General features: G+C 38.6%; 1 protein-coding gene across 6 annotated transcripts in view; it reads right to left on the reverse strand.

The window, feature by feature from the left end:
- The window catches only part of LOC121377005 (kinesin-like protein KIF13A), a 397,936-nt gene that overhangs the window by 17,267 nt on the left and 366,444 nt on the right, over positions 1-14,225 (reverse strand). For 2 of the 6 annotated variants that reach the window (XM_041504835.1, XM_041504841.1), the window contains 7 exons: positions 13,389-13,613; positions 10,744-10,797; positions 10,352-10,504; positions 8,242-8,319; positions 5,819-5,851; positions 5,026-5,188; positions 663-752 (listed from right to left, as the gene is read on the reverse strand). In XM_041504835.1, coding sequence (XP_041360769.1) covers positions 663-752; positions 5,026-5,188; positions 5,819-5,851; positions 8,242-8,319; positions 10,352-10,504; positions 10,744-10,797; positions 13,389-13,613 — 796 coding nt within the window. The remainder of the gene's footprint in view (positions 1-662; positions 753-5,025; positions 5,189-5,818; positions 5,852-8,241; positions 8,320-10,351; positions 10,505-10,743; positions 10,798-13,388; positions 13,614-14,225) is intronic. The other 4 variants (XM_041504838.1, XM_041504837.1, XM_041504836.1 and 1 more) reach the window with 4 other exon arrangements.

Raw genomic sequence — 14,225 nt, forward strand, 5'->3', positions numbered from 1 at the left:
GCTATTTTGGAAATTAATGGTACTATAAATTACATTACGTACAATCAAACTCAACTAGATCTGAAATAATGCATAATGTTTTCTGATTGTTTAGATCTTATTTCTTTGTATAAATATTTGATAAATTCTAAAGGAAAAAATAACACATTTAATAATTCTTCAGTGAAAGTGTATGGAATCAAATTTAATAATTCTTCAGTGAAAGTGTATCGAATCAAATTTAAATAAGAAATATTAAATTAGAAATGATACAAGTGTATTAATTACTTCATACGTTTCTTGATTGATTTGGTCTTTCTTGATGCAAATAATGTGTATATTCTTTATGAAAACACACTACATACATGTATATGTATATTGCAATCATTTTAGTCATGTTTATAAAGCATAACTATGGGTAGTAAATCTTAAGGCAGAAATGAACTTTAATTGTAGAATGCAGGAAATTGCATTTCAGGACATCTAATTTTCAAAATGTTACAGGGGAACATACCCCGAAACCCCACTAACAACTTTGCTTTGAGCTCGATCTCAGTCAGCCCCCCACCCCTCGAAATATCTACTTGCTTCCACCATGCCTGAAGTATCCCCACTAACTCTGGTGTGTGAAGCAGGGTTTTGTACAACAGCTGACAACACTAAAATTCCAAAACTGGTACTACCATGTCGACGACGGATGAAACGAGAGAATATTTTTAACGTACGCTTAGCAGAGTAAGTACTAGATCGCAGACTCAGGAAGTTCGGGCGGGCTGCAACAGCAAAAACATCGACATAATACAAATGTGAAATGAAACATTCAGGAGAGCCTATCTTCCTGCTTAACTACACAAGCAGAGAGAAAAGGGCATTAGGATGGAGAGATGGATGGATAAATAAAACAAAAGAATAAATGGATAGGTAACAGCATGAATGATAATATGGATAGACAGACAAAATGAACCAATGGATGGATGGTTAGAGTGAATCAACAGAGGGGTGAATGAATGAATGAATTAATTAATTTAAAATATGACAAGAAAGGAATTTCTGTTATATACTCTTCAAAAGAAGAAACGCAAAACCACATTGTCGTAACATTTGGAGAATTGATTTAATTATTGAATGGTGAGTCCGATAATTACCAAATGTTGCAGGATTGTTCACAATTCACTCTAGTCCATTGTGAGTAAGTGATAGGACACACCACCAAGGTCAAGGTCATCTGGAGTCAATACCGGGTGTGGCCTCCGCGTGTGTTGACAACTGCCTGGCACCGCCTGCCCATTGAAGCAACCAGAGTACGGATGACGTCCCGGGGGATGGTGGCCCACTCGGCCTGCAAGGCTGCTGCCAGCTCGGGCAGGGTCTGGGGCTGTGGTTGTCGCTGTCGGAGGCGTCGGTCCAACTCGTCCCATAGATGCTCAATTGGGTTCAAATCCGGTGATATCGATGGCCAAGGAAGGACATTAATGTTGTTGTTCTGTAGGAAAGCCGTTGTGAGACGTGCTGTGTGAGGCCTGGCGTTGTCATGTTGGAACACAGCGTTGGCGTTGGCCATAACTGGAACGATGTGTGGCCGGAGGATCTGGTCAATGTAGCCCTGTGCATTCAGGTTGCCCTGCACGTGGACCAGGTCAGTTCTGCCAGTGTGTGAGATGGCTGCCCACACCATGACACTACCCCCGCCGAATCTGTCCACTTCCTGCACGCAGTTTGCCGCATAACGTTCACCACGACGCCTATACACGCGACATCTTCCATCATGACGTCGGAGTAGAAATCGGGACTCGTCACTGAACCACACCTGTCTCCATCGCAGTTGAGGCCATTGTCGATGAATCTGGCACCACTGCAGTCGGAGTCGACGGTGTTGTGGTGTTAAGATGACACTTCGAACTGGACGTCTGGCACGAATTCCTACCTCACGTAGGCGGTTCCGTACGGTCTGGTCGGATATCCTGCGCAAACCTGGTATTGCTGCAGCTGTGGAGGTGGCAGTAGTCAATCGTTCCCGAAGGTGGCGTACCCGGATGTAGCGGTCCTGCCCGGGGGTAGTGACCCGTGGTCGACCGGATCTAGGGAGGTCACGTGTTGATCCATGTTGCTGGTAACGGACCCACAGTCTGGAGATGGTGCTTGGGGACACATGGAATGCCCTGGCAACGGCCGTTCTGGATTCGCCTGCGTCTAGTCGGCCGATGGCATTGTTTATCTGCGGTTCACTGAGACGTGACATGTCCTGGATTGTCAACTGTCGGCCAGATACAGAGGCCAGGCAAGCGAACACCCTGCACTTTTATACTGTCGGTGTTCATGTTGCACGTGCAGACAACGCACGTGCAGTGGTGACATGGTTTGCACGTGGCTGCGTTTTTGCGAATATTCACATTTTGCAACTTTATTGTACAGTAGCTGCGTTTTATCGAATGTAACTGTGGGAATGTGTTTGGGACATGCAATGACCTTATATTCACAAAGCATGAACCGGTAGGAAACATAAAATCGGAGTTATAACCCATTTGTACCCTTTTGCGTTTCTTTTTTTGAAGAGTATACATCTTAGCACATTTAAATTATTGATATTTGGTGTATATTATTTTGAATTGAATTGGGTGATTTAAAATGTATCATTATTATTTGTTTATTTATTTGGGTTTTTTTTAAAGGATTCCACTGGAATATATAAAAGTGACATAATATGGAAATTTCAAGATTCTAACTCATCAAAATCTGGGATTTACAGAATGGAATCGTGGAATCGTGATAAAATAGGTGAGAGTTTGACCACTGGGCTATGTCCCACCCTAACACTAAACAAATGAATTACTGAATGGAATAAATATTGAATAGCACCAGCAGTAAGAAAACACGGCCATTAGCTTTCATTTTACAATGACTTTTATGTTAAAACTTGTCATTGTTTACATGTATAATACTACATTCAATGTAAAATTGTAAATATTAATAATACAATTATTAATTTCAATACAAAATCAGTAATATTAATAGTAAAATTATTTAATATGATGCATGTATGGATATTAACAGAAAAAGCTATTAAGTGTAAAGTTAAGAATATTAATAGTTAAATTTATTAAGTTTAATGTAAAATTATAAATATTAGTACAATGTTCAACATTTTTTACGTTCAATGTAAAGTGATGAATAGTATTAATATCTAGTTCATTTCAGTTATGGATATACCATTAAAAACAAAGCTACATGTAAGTTCAATGGATAGTTAAGTTCAAGAGGTAAAATATTAAGTTGAAAGTAAACATACGACAAAACAGAAATACATGTTATACCATCATTGTATCTAATACATTTGAATATCCATAATAATAAATAAAACAAGTAAACAATTGTTTAGTTTTACAGCAAATAACACATTGCAATGTAATAAAACAAAAATACAAAAACAAATTTCTTAAATGTATTATATACATGTGTAATAGCAGTAGTTTCCGAAAGTCAATCTCTATCACCTATTTATTTGTTTCCTGTTGAAAAAAGATACCTTCCCAAGCCAATTTGGCAAATTTTAAATATATTGAATATAAAAAGAAGTGGAAATAAACTTTTAAGCTGTAACATTAAAGTAATAAAATACTGACTGAAAATATATCTGTTTAATTTGTCCTGAGAATGGTTTATTTACCAGCTACATAAAATTTCTAGCGATACCACTAGAGCAGATTTACACAAACACACACGTTTACATTTTCTGTTCACTCTATTTATTCTTTTGTATTTATCATAAAGAAATAAATACATCCATGTTGGTGGGCAACAACTACAAAATGAAATATACGAAAGGAAGATAACTCTATCAGGTACGGGAAGATAACTCTATTAGACTTGGGTGATTCCATGTCTACAGAATCATTAAGCAGGTCAATGCGTACTATGAATGAAGATGTAAAAAAGCAAAATATTTTTCTGTGCTCATTGCAACTGAAAATAAAAACACATTTCATATTATATGACATGTATACGTACATGGAAGGCAGTGAAATCATAGCAACATGAAGCCATTAACTAGACAACTAAATAAAAAGGAAGCAGGTGCAATGACTGGTGTCTGAAATCGGTTAATAAACAAAAAACCCAAAAAAGCCTTCCCTAAGAGGATACCAGTGTACATGTTGTATTTGAAAGTGTCATATGTAAAGAGTTACTCATAAAAAAAAAAAGCCTGAGAAAAAGAGATACAAAAATGGATTAATCACTTAAAACTGAAAGTTTGTTCGGAAAAAGGTGCATAACCTCGCTTCTGTTCTTTTCTTTTTTTAAATTATAAACATGACCAAGCACATCTCATACAAAACCATAAAATAAATGTATAAATATTGAATCCATAATGAGAAAAAGGACACAACATGGATTAAAAACAGAAACCCCCACATAAATGGAGGGGTAAAAAAGAAAAGAAAAACATAATCATTACTTTTTTCTTATAATCACATTTTAAAAACTGGCAGCATAATGAATAAAGAGGCATAACTCATATTAAACTAAGCTGAACCAAGGGACACGACTTATATTAAACTACGGTAAGCTGAACCAAGGGACACAACTTATATTACACTAAGCTGAACCAAGGGACACAACTCATATTAAACTAAGCTGAACCAAGGGACATGACTAATATTAAACTAAGCTGAACCAAGGGACATGACTCATATTAAATTGTACTGAACCAAGGGACATGACTCATATTAAACTAAGCTGAACCAAGGGACATGACTCATATTAATCTAAGCTGAACAAAGGGACATGACTCATATTAAATTAGGCTGAACCAAGGGACATAACTCATACATATGGATGAACAATGGGCCACAAATCATACCAAAGCCATCACAACATTAAAAAACAAAAGGGACAGATAAAATAATTTTGACTGCTTTGTGGATTAAGCCAAATAAAAACATAACAATAACTGAGGGTAAAAGCTCAACAAAAGTCTGAAGGGGAAAAAAAAAGAAAAGAAACTTTGAAGAAGGGGACAGGCGTGACCTGAGGAAAAGACAAACCCACCTAGCCCGACCGAGTGTTTTTTACGACGGGACACCTCCTTGGCTAACGTTGCTATGCCTTCAGTGACCTCGGAAAATGCACGTTGCCGGAACTCACCCGGGAACGAAGGTGATCGCGAGAAACCTTCGGGCAGAGAGAGATCTTGAATGCTGTCTGCTCGGATCTGGAAAAATAATAAACATCAAGTAAAGATTAATAAAAATAATAACAATAAAACAATAAATAAATAAAAGTAAAGTTAATCTTATTTTTACATAGTAAACATGAAGTAAAGATTTAAAAGATTATTAATAATAAAATCATAAAATGATAAATAAATAAAAGTCAAGTTTATACTATTTTTACCTGGTAAACATCAAGTAAAGATTTTAAAAATTATAAATAATCAAATCATAAATTAATAAATAAATAAAAGTCAAGTTTATATTATTTTCACCTGGTAAACATTGATAGTAAAGATTAAAAAATTTATAAATAACTAAATAATAAAATAATAAATAAATAAAAGTCATGTTTATTTATCTTATTTTTTACCTAGTATACTTTAGGCATTTTCCAATAATACATGAGGAAAACAAACAAATATTTTAGGCAAAGAAAAACAGATAATTTGGATTCTTACCAGCACAATTCTTAAATCTCACAACAGTCTTTTATTTGTTTTAAATCTTTTTGAAAAATAATAAATAATATCTTTTTATTGTTGTTTGTTCTGTTGTAAGATTTTATCACATGGTATAAAGATCCACTGACAAAATGTAAGACTAAAATGACAACAATAAAATAATGTTACCTGGTCTTCCAAGCCAAGTGGTGAGGTTACAATCTGTGAAAAAAATAAAATATATACAAAGTGAAAGTCAGTATTATCGGTTAACTGACTAACCCTGTTAATTGCATATTACACACACACACACACACACACACACATAAATTTCATCTGTGTACAAAACTAATTTAATAAATTTTACTCTGGGCCATCCTGTTACTAAAAGAGTGTAAAATGAATGTCAAGGTCAACAAGTAAAGGGTCACATAAGGTAAAAGGTCACGATACCTACACAGAATGAGAAAATATATGTATATCACAGATCACTGTTTACTAGACACAGATTAGTGTGTGCTGTGTTTGTCATTGTAATGGAAAAACACAACAAGCACGTTGTCACCACTGGAACACCTTAATGAACAGCATGCAGTCAGGGTATTGCCAGAGTAAAATTACGTACCCTAAAATCTTGATACATTTCTGTAATATTTAGACATATTATAATAAGAGAATGGCTGTTTAAATTTTGTTAAATTGTATGAAATGCAGTGTCCAATTTCACATCATTTTTAACCCATAATCACCAAGTAGTAGCACTTATGGTCTGTTTTGTCTTTGTTATGTACACTCAAATCATTTTTAACCCATAATCACCAAGTAGTAGCACTTATGGTCTGTTTTGTCTTTGTTATGTACACTCAAATCATTTTTAACCCATAATCACCAAGTAGTAGCACTTATGGTCTGTTTTGTCTTTGTTATGTACACTCAAATCATTTTTAACCCATAATCACCAAGTAGTAGCACTTATGGTCTGTTTTGTCTTTGTTATGTACACTCAAATCATTTTTAACCCATAATCACCAAGTAGTAGCACTTATGGTCTGTTTTATCTTTGTTATGTACACTCAAATCATTTTTAACCCATAATCACCAAGTAGTAGCACTTATCGTCTGTTTTATCTTTATGTACACTCAAATCATTTTTAACCCATAATCACCAAGTAGTAGCACTTATCGTCTGTTTTGTCTTTGTTATGTACAGAAAGCCTGCCAGTGTAACTATTGGAATTTGTATGCTATAAATTGTATCATGACCCATATGCGCAGAGAGAAATGGGGAAAGAAAAGTGATCTTTCCCTTGGGAAAGAAAAAACCCATGTCATAAACAGTGCTTCACTATAGGTGGTTAATTGTGTGTAAGAAGTTTCCATGGTGGAAGTCATGACAATAACTAACTTACGTCATCAGCGATATGTATGTCACAGCTATGACATAACACTGCCTCTTGTTCTAAACTTGCAAACTTATTTTCAACAACAGTATTATTCGAAAATCTTCCATACAATGATAAATATTGAAAATGGGTAATAAAGAGAATACCCAACTCGCTACTCTGCAATACCGTTTATCTTGCACTCGTGAATTGATGTTGTCCTTCCCTCACTAGCCATAGGATCACAATTAAAAATTCACTAGCCCTACTTTATTTTAAGTTAATACAATTTTACTATATAATAGTAATAATCAGATATGTCACCTAAAGAGGGATATAGAGCTTTAAAAAAAATGGGGCGGTTGTGGTAGGGGCAGGATATTTATATTTACAAAATAGACTTAACTGCAACATTTGAGAAATTGTTTTCACTAGTCGTTGGGCATGACAATGGTAGTTATGTACTAGCCAACACTGAATATCACTAGCCATGGGAGTGGGGCTACCATAATCTAGAAGCCCTGTGCACGGCAATAGTAGTTATTTACTAGCCCAACACTGAATATCACTAGCCATGGGAGTGGGACTACCATAATCTAGAAGCCCTGTCTAGTATGGCAATAGTAGTTATTTACTAGCCCAACACTGAATATCACTAGCCATGGGAGTGGGACTACCATAATCTAGAAGCCCTGTCTAGTATGGCAATAGTAGTTATTTACTAGCCCAACACTGAATATCACTAGCCATGGGAGTGGGACTACCATAATCTAGAAGCCCTGTCTGGCATGGCAATGGTAGTTATTTACTAGCCCAACACTGAATATCACTAGCCATGGGAGTGGGACTACCATAATCTAGAAGCCCTGTCTAGTATGGCAATAGTAGTTATTTACTAGCCCAACACTGAATATCACTAGCCATGGGAGTGGGACTACCATAATCTAGAAGCCCTGTCTGGCATGGCAATGGTAGTTATTTACTAGCCCAACACTGAATATCACTAGCCATGGGAGTGGGACTACCATAATCTAGAAGCCCCGTCTGGCATGGCAATAGTAGTTATTTACTAGCCCAACATTGAATATCACTAGCCATGGGAGTGGGACTACCATAATCTAGAAGCCCTGTCTGGCATGGCAATAGTAGTTATTTACTAGCCCAACATTGAATATCACTAGCCATGGGAGTGGGACTACCATAATCTAGAAGCCCTGCTTGAACACCAACCTGGTTAATGTTGGGTACACTTGTTGTCTTCTTCAGAGATCGTCCCGATGTGGCAAGCAGTTCTTTGACAGCCACCTCCTGCAAAACATCACATTTCTCATCCATTACAACATCACATTCAGAAACCAAAACTTCACTTCATTGATTTATTGAAAACAAATTTTATTGTACAGAGAATCAAAACAATCGGGCACACGTTTGACAACTTACGAGACCCGCTTCTATACAGACGTCCAAAAGAAACTATACCAAGAAAAATTTATTTTCATTTCTTTTATAATTTGCATAATGGAAATAAAATGGTGGTTAAATATCTTTCTGCTTTTATGGAATGAAATTGTGTTCCCAACATGCCAAAACATCACTCTGATGAATAAATATGTTTTAAACATGCAACAAGTTTTGGATTTTATTCAGTAGTCTCTTAGAGTATTGGTATTTTTATTTTATTTAGTGTACTGTAGTGTACTGACCTGTCTCAGTTTGTCCAGTATGAGGATGTAGTTGTCCACTGTACTGACCTGTCTCAGTTTGTCCAGTATAAGGATGTACGTGTCCAGTGTACTGACCTGTCTCAGTTTGTCCAGTATGAGGCTGTACGTGTCCAGTGTACTGACCTGTCTCAGTTTGTCCAGTATGAGATGTAGTTGTCCACTGTACTGACCTGTCTCAGTTTGTCCAGTATGAGGATGTACGTATCCAGTGTACTGACCTGTCTCAGGTTGTCCAGTATGAGGATGTACGTGTCCAGTGTACTGAACTGTCTCAGTTTGTCCAGTATGAGGATGTACGTGTCCAGTGTACTGACCTGTCTCAGTTTGTCCAGTATGAGGATGCACGTGTCCAGTGTACTGACCTGTCTCAGTTTGTCCAGTATGAGGATGCACGTGTCCAGTGTACTGACCTGTCTTAGTTTGTCCAGTATGAGGATGTATTTGTCCAGTGTACTGAACTGTCTTAGTTTGTCCAGTATGAGGATGTACGTGTCCAGTGTACTGACCTGTCTTAGTTTGTCCAGTATGAGGATGTACGTGTCCCAGTACAGTTTGTCCAGTATGAGGATGTAGTTGTCCAGTGTACTGACCTGTCTTAGTTTGTCCAGTATGACGATGTACGTGTCCAGTGTACTGACCTGTCTCAGTTTGTCCAGTATGAGGATGTACGTGTCCAGTGTACTGACCTGTCTCAGTTTGTCCAGTATGAGGATGTAGTTGTCCAGTGTACTGACCTGTCTCAGTTTGTCCAGTGTACTGACCTGTATCAGTTTGTCCAGTATGAGGATGTACGTGTCCACTGTACTGACCTGTCTCAGTTTGTCCAGTATGAGGATGTATGTGTCCAGTGTACTGACCTGTCTTAGTTTGTCCAGTATGAGGATGTACGTGTCCAGTGTACTGACCTGTCTTAGTTTGTCCAGTATGAGGATGTACGTGTCCAGTGTACTGACCTGTCTTAGTTTGTCCAGTATGAGGATGTACATGTCCCAGTACAGTTTGTCCAGTATGAGGATGTACATGTCCAGTGTACTGACCTGTCTCAGTTTGTCCAGTGTACTGACCTGTCTTAGTTTGTCCAGTATGAGGATGTAGTTGTCCAGTGTACTGACCTGTCTCAGTTTGTCCAGTATGAGGATGTAGTTGTCCAGTGTACTGACCTGTCTCAGTTTGTCCAGTATGAGGATGTACGTGTTCAGTGTGTCCAGTGTACTGACCTGTCTTAGTTTGTCCAGTATGAGGATGTACGTGTCCAGTGTACTGACCTGTCTCAGTTTGTCCAGTATGAGGATGTACGTGTCCAGTGTACTGACCTGTCTCAGTTTGTCCAGTATGAGGATGTAGTTGTCCAGTGTACTGACCTGTCTCAGTTTGTCCAGTATGAGGATGTACATGTCCAGTGTACTGACCTGTCTCAGTTTGTCCAGTGTACTGACCTGTCTTAGTTTGTCCAGTATGAGAATGTACGTGTCCCAGTACAGTTTGTCCAGTATGAGGATGTACGTGTCCAGTGTACTGACCTGTCTCAGTTTGTCCAGTATGAGGATGTACGTGTCCAGTGTACTGACCTGTCTCAGTTTGTCCAGTATGAGGATGTACATGTCCAGTGTACTGACCTGTCTCAGTTTGTCCAGTATGAGGATGCTCTCGACGGCCGATATGCCCTTGATGTATTTCTCAATGTACGTTTCTCCATCCACTGCTTTCGCTTCGTTCTGTGATGCGGCCATCTGTGCCAGAGTTTCCATGTCTTCGAGATCCTCCGAACTCTGAGAAATAAAAATGATTTGAATTATAAAACATTGTTAAAAAACAAACACATGCAATTATAATAAATAAAAACAACATTTTATATTATAATAAATAAAAACTATTATTAATAATATATACTAACAATACTTTGATTTTTAGAAAACTGTTTGTACCACTAATACATTTATTTATATTTATAATATTAATATCAACTTCAAAGTATTTTACTTAACAACTGTCATTCTGTATTTCTTACCTTTGGGATGTTTGAAACAACTTCGTAGATGATACCACTAGAATACAGATAATCCTGAAATAAAACAAAGAAAATAAACAAACAGAAAATCCCTCTTGCTTTTTCTTCTGAATGTTTCTAACAAGAGTTATTTCCCTTTCAAAGTACATTATGTGAACTACACTTTTCCATCAAGAGTTGGTTCCCCTATTACATTATATTATTTCAACTTCAAATATTCCATCAAGAGTTGCTTCCCTTACTACATTATATATTTCAACTTCCATATTCTACCAAGAATTGTTTCTCCTTGTATTATTTCCACTATACTATACTACTATACTATACTACTATACTATACTATACTACACTACACTACACTACACTACACTACACTACACTACACTATACTATACTATACTATACTATACTCCTACCAACTTATTTTAGTTGTCAGTGTTTCTGCCAGAAAGACATTTTTTCAGGTAAGACACTATGTAAACCACAGTCAACAGGGGTTATGGGAGCGCCTCCCCTAGAAAGTTAAAGTTTGTTTTGTCACTGCCAGTTTGAAGGATGGATTACATCTTGTAATATATAATGGTCTAAAGAGTTTGTTTTGTCACTTTCCAAGCATGGAAGGAAGGAAATGTTTTATTTAACGACATATGGGTAAGGACCACACAAATACTGAGAGAGGAAAACCGCTGTTGCTAATTCATGGGCTACTCTTTTCAATTAGCAGCAATGGATCTTTTATATGTACCATCCCACAGACAGGATAGTACATACCACGGCCTTTGTTAGACCAGTTGTGGAGCACTGACTGAAATGAGAAATAGCCCAATGGGTCCACCGACAGGGATTGATCCTAAACCGACCGTGAATCAAGCGAACGCTTTACCACTGGGCTACGTCCCGCCCTCCAAGCATGGATTATATCTAGTAATATACACTGGGCTACATCCAGCCCTCCAAGCATGGATTACATCTAGTAATATACACTAAGCTACGTCCCGCCCTCCAAGCATGGATTACATCTAGTAATATACACTGGTCTACGTCCCGCCCTCCAAGCATGGATTACATCTAGTAATATACACTGGTCTACGTCTCGCCCTCCAAGCATGGATTACATCTAGTAATATACACTGGTCTACGTCCCGCCCTCCAAGCATGGATTACATCTAGTAATATACACTGGTCTACGTCCCGCCCTCCAAGCATGGATTACATCTAGTAATATACACTGGGCTACGTCCCGCCCTCCAAGCATGGATTACATCTAGTAATATACACTGGTCTACGTCCCGCCCTCCAAGCATGGATTACATCTAGTAATATACACTGGGCTACGTCCCGCCCTCCAAGCATGGATTACATCTAGTAATATACACTGGTCTACGTCCCGCCCTCCAAGCATGGATTACATCCCGCCCCCCAAGCATGGATTACATCCCGCCCCCCAAGCATGGATTACATCTAGTAATATACACTGGTCTACGTCCCGCCCTCCAAGCATGGATTACATCTAGTAATATACACTGGTCTACGTCCCGCCCTCCAAGCATGGATTACATCTAGTAATATACACTGGTCTACGTCCCGCCCTCCAAGCATGGATTACATCTAGTAATATACACTGGTCTACGTCCCGCCCTCCAAGCATGGATTACATCTAGTAATATACACTGGTCTACGTCCCGCCCTCCAAGCATGGATTACATCCCGCCCCCCAAGCATGGATTACATCTAGTAATATACACTGGTCTACGTCCCGCCCTCCAAGCATGGATTACATCTAGTAATATACACTGGTCTACGTCCCGCCCTCCAAGCATGGATTACATCTAGTAATATACACTGGTCTACGTCCCGCCCTCCAAGCATGGATTACATCTAGTAATATACACTGGTCTACGTCCCGCCCTCCAAGCATGGATTACATCCCGCCCCCCAAGCATGGATTACATCTAGTAATATACACTGGTCTACGTCCCGCCCTCCAAGCATGGATTACATCTAGTAATATACACTGGTCTACGTCCCGCCCTCCAAGCATGGATTACATCTAGTAATATACACTGGTCTGAAGAGTTAAAAGTCTAAGTTAGCTGTGCCGCTCACCCCTCCAAGCATGGATTACATCTAGTAATATACACTGGTCTGAAGAGTTAAAAGTCTAAGTTAGTTGTGCCACTCACCCCTCCAAGCATGGATTACATCTAGTAATATACACTGGTCTGAAGAGTTAAAAGTCTAAGTTAGCTGTGCCGCTCACCCCTCCAAGCATGGATTACATCTAGTAATATACACTGGTCTGAAGAGTTAAAAGTCTAAGTTAGTTGTGCCGCTCACCCCTCCAAGCATGGATTACATCTAGTAATATACACTGGTCTGAAGAGTTAAAAGTCTAAGTTAGTTGTGCCGCTCACCCCTCCAAGCATGGATTACATCTAGTAATATACACTGGTCTGAAGAGTTAAAAGTCTAAGTTAGCTGTGCCGCTCACCCCTCCAAGCATGGATTACATCTAGTAATATACACTGGTCTGAAGAGTTAAAAGTCTAAGTTAGCTGTGCCGCTCACCCCTCCAAGCATGGATTACATCTAGTAATATACACTGGTCTGAAGAGTTAAAAGTCTAAGTTAGCTGTGCCGCTCACCCCTCCAATGATTCTGTTTTTCAGCATGTTGGTGAGCGAGGTGAGACTCTGTTTCTTGTAGATGTTGATGGAGATCCTCTTCCTCAGGACGAGCTCCATTGATGCGGGGTGACTCAGTCGCACGACGGCCTTCACAATCAGATAGACGCGCTCATATGTCGGCGTCACGCGGTTCAGGCTCGCCGAGTCGTGGAGAGACGAGTCCCACGACACCACGGCACACACCTGAAACAAAACTATCTTTAGTTGTTGTCAAACTTGAGTTAAATACAGTTCAGTACTATCTAAAATAGGAAGTTAAGTATTAGACAATGCTCTAGGGGAGAGGAGTGTCATCATTTTCTCTGTTAAACGGTTGATGCTGAAACAAACACTGAAATCAATGCAAGAGAAATCGGCAGAATGTAAAAATCGCCCACCTAACCCATTTTGTGTTTTACTTATGTTATCTGTCTCTACAAAATTCCAAATGAAGAAACAAACTCTGAAATCAGAAGCAGGTAAATGGGCAGAACATTTAACCTCCAATTTTTCTGTTGTACTTACGTTCTCTTTCTCGGTGAAACTCTTGATGATAAAACAGATACCGAATCACTCACAGAATGTATAACCCCCTATTTTTCTGTTGTACTTACGTTCTCTTTCTCGGTGAAACTCTTGATGATAAAACAGATACCGAATCACTCACAGAACGTATAACCCCCTATTTTTCTGTTGTACTCACGTTCTTTCTCGGTGAAACTCTTGATGATAAAACAGATACCGAATCACTCACAGAACGTATAACCCCCTATTTTTCTGTTGTACTTACGTTCTCTTTCTCGGTGAAACTCTTGA

This window comes from Gigantopelta aegis, chromosome 7 (genome assembly GCF_016097555.1).
Source record: "Gigantopelta aegis isolate Gae_Host chromosome 7, Gae_host_genome, whole genome shotgun sequence".
Taxonomy (NCBI): domain Eukaryota; kingdom Metazoa; phylum Mollusca; class Gastropoda; order Neomphalida; family Peltospiridae; genus Gigantopelta; species Gigantopelta aegis.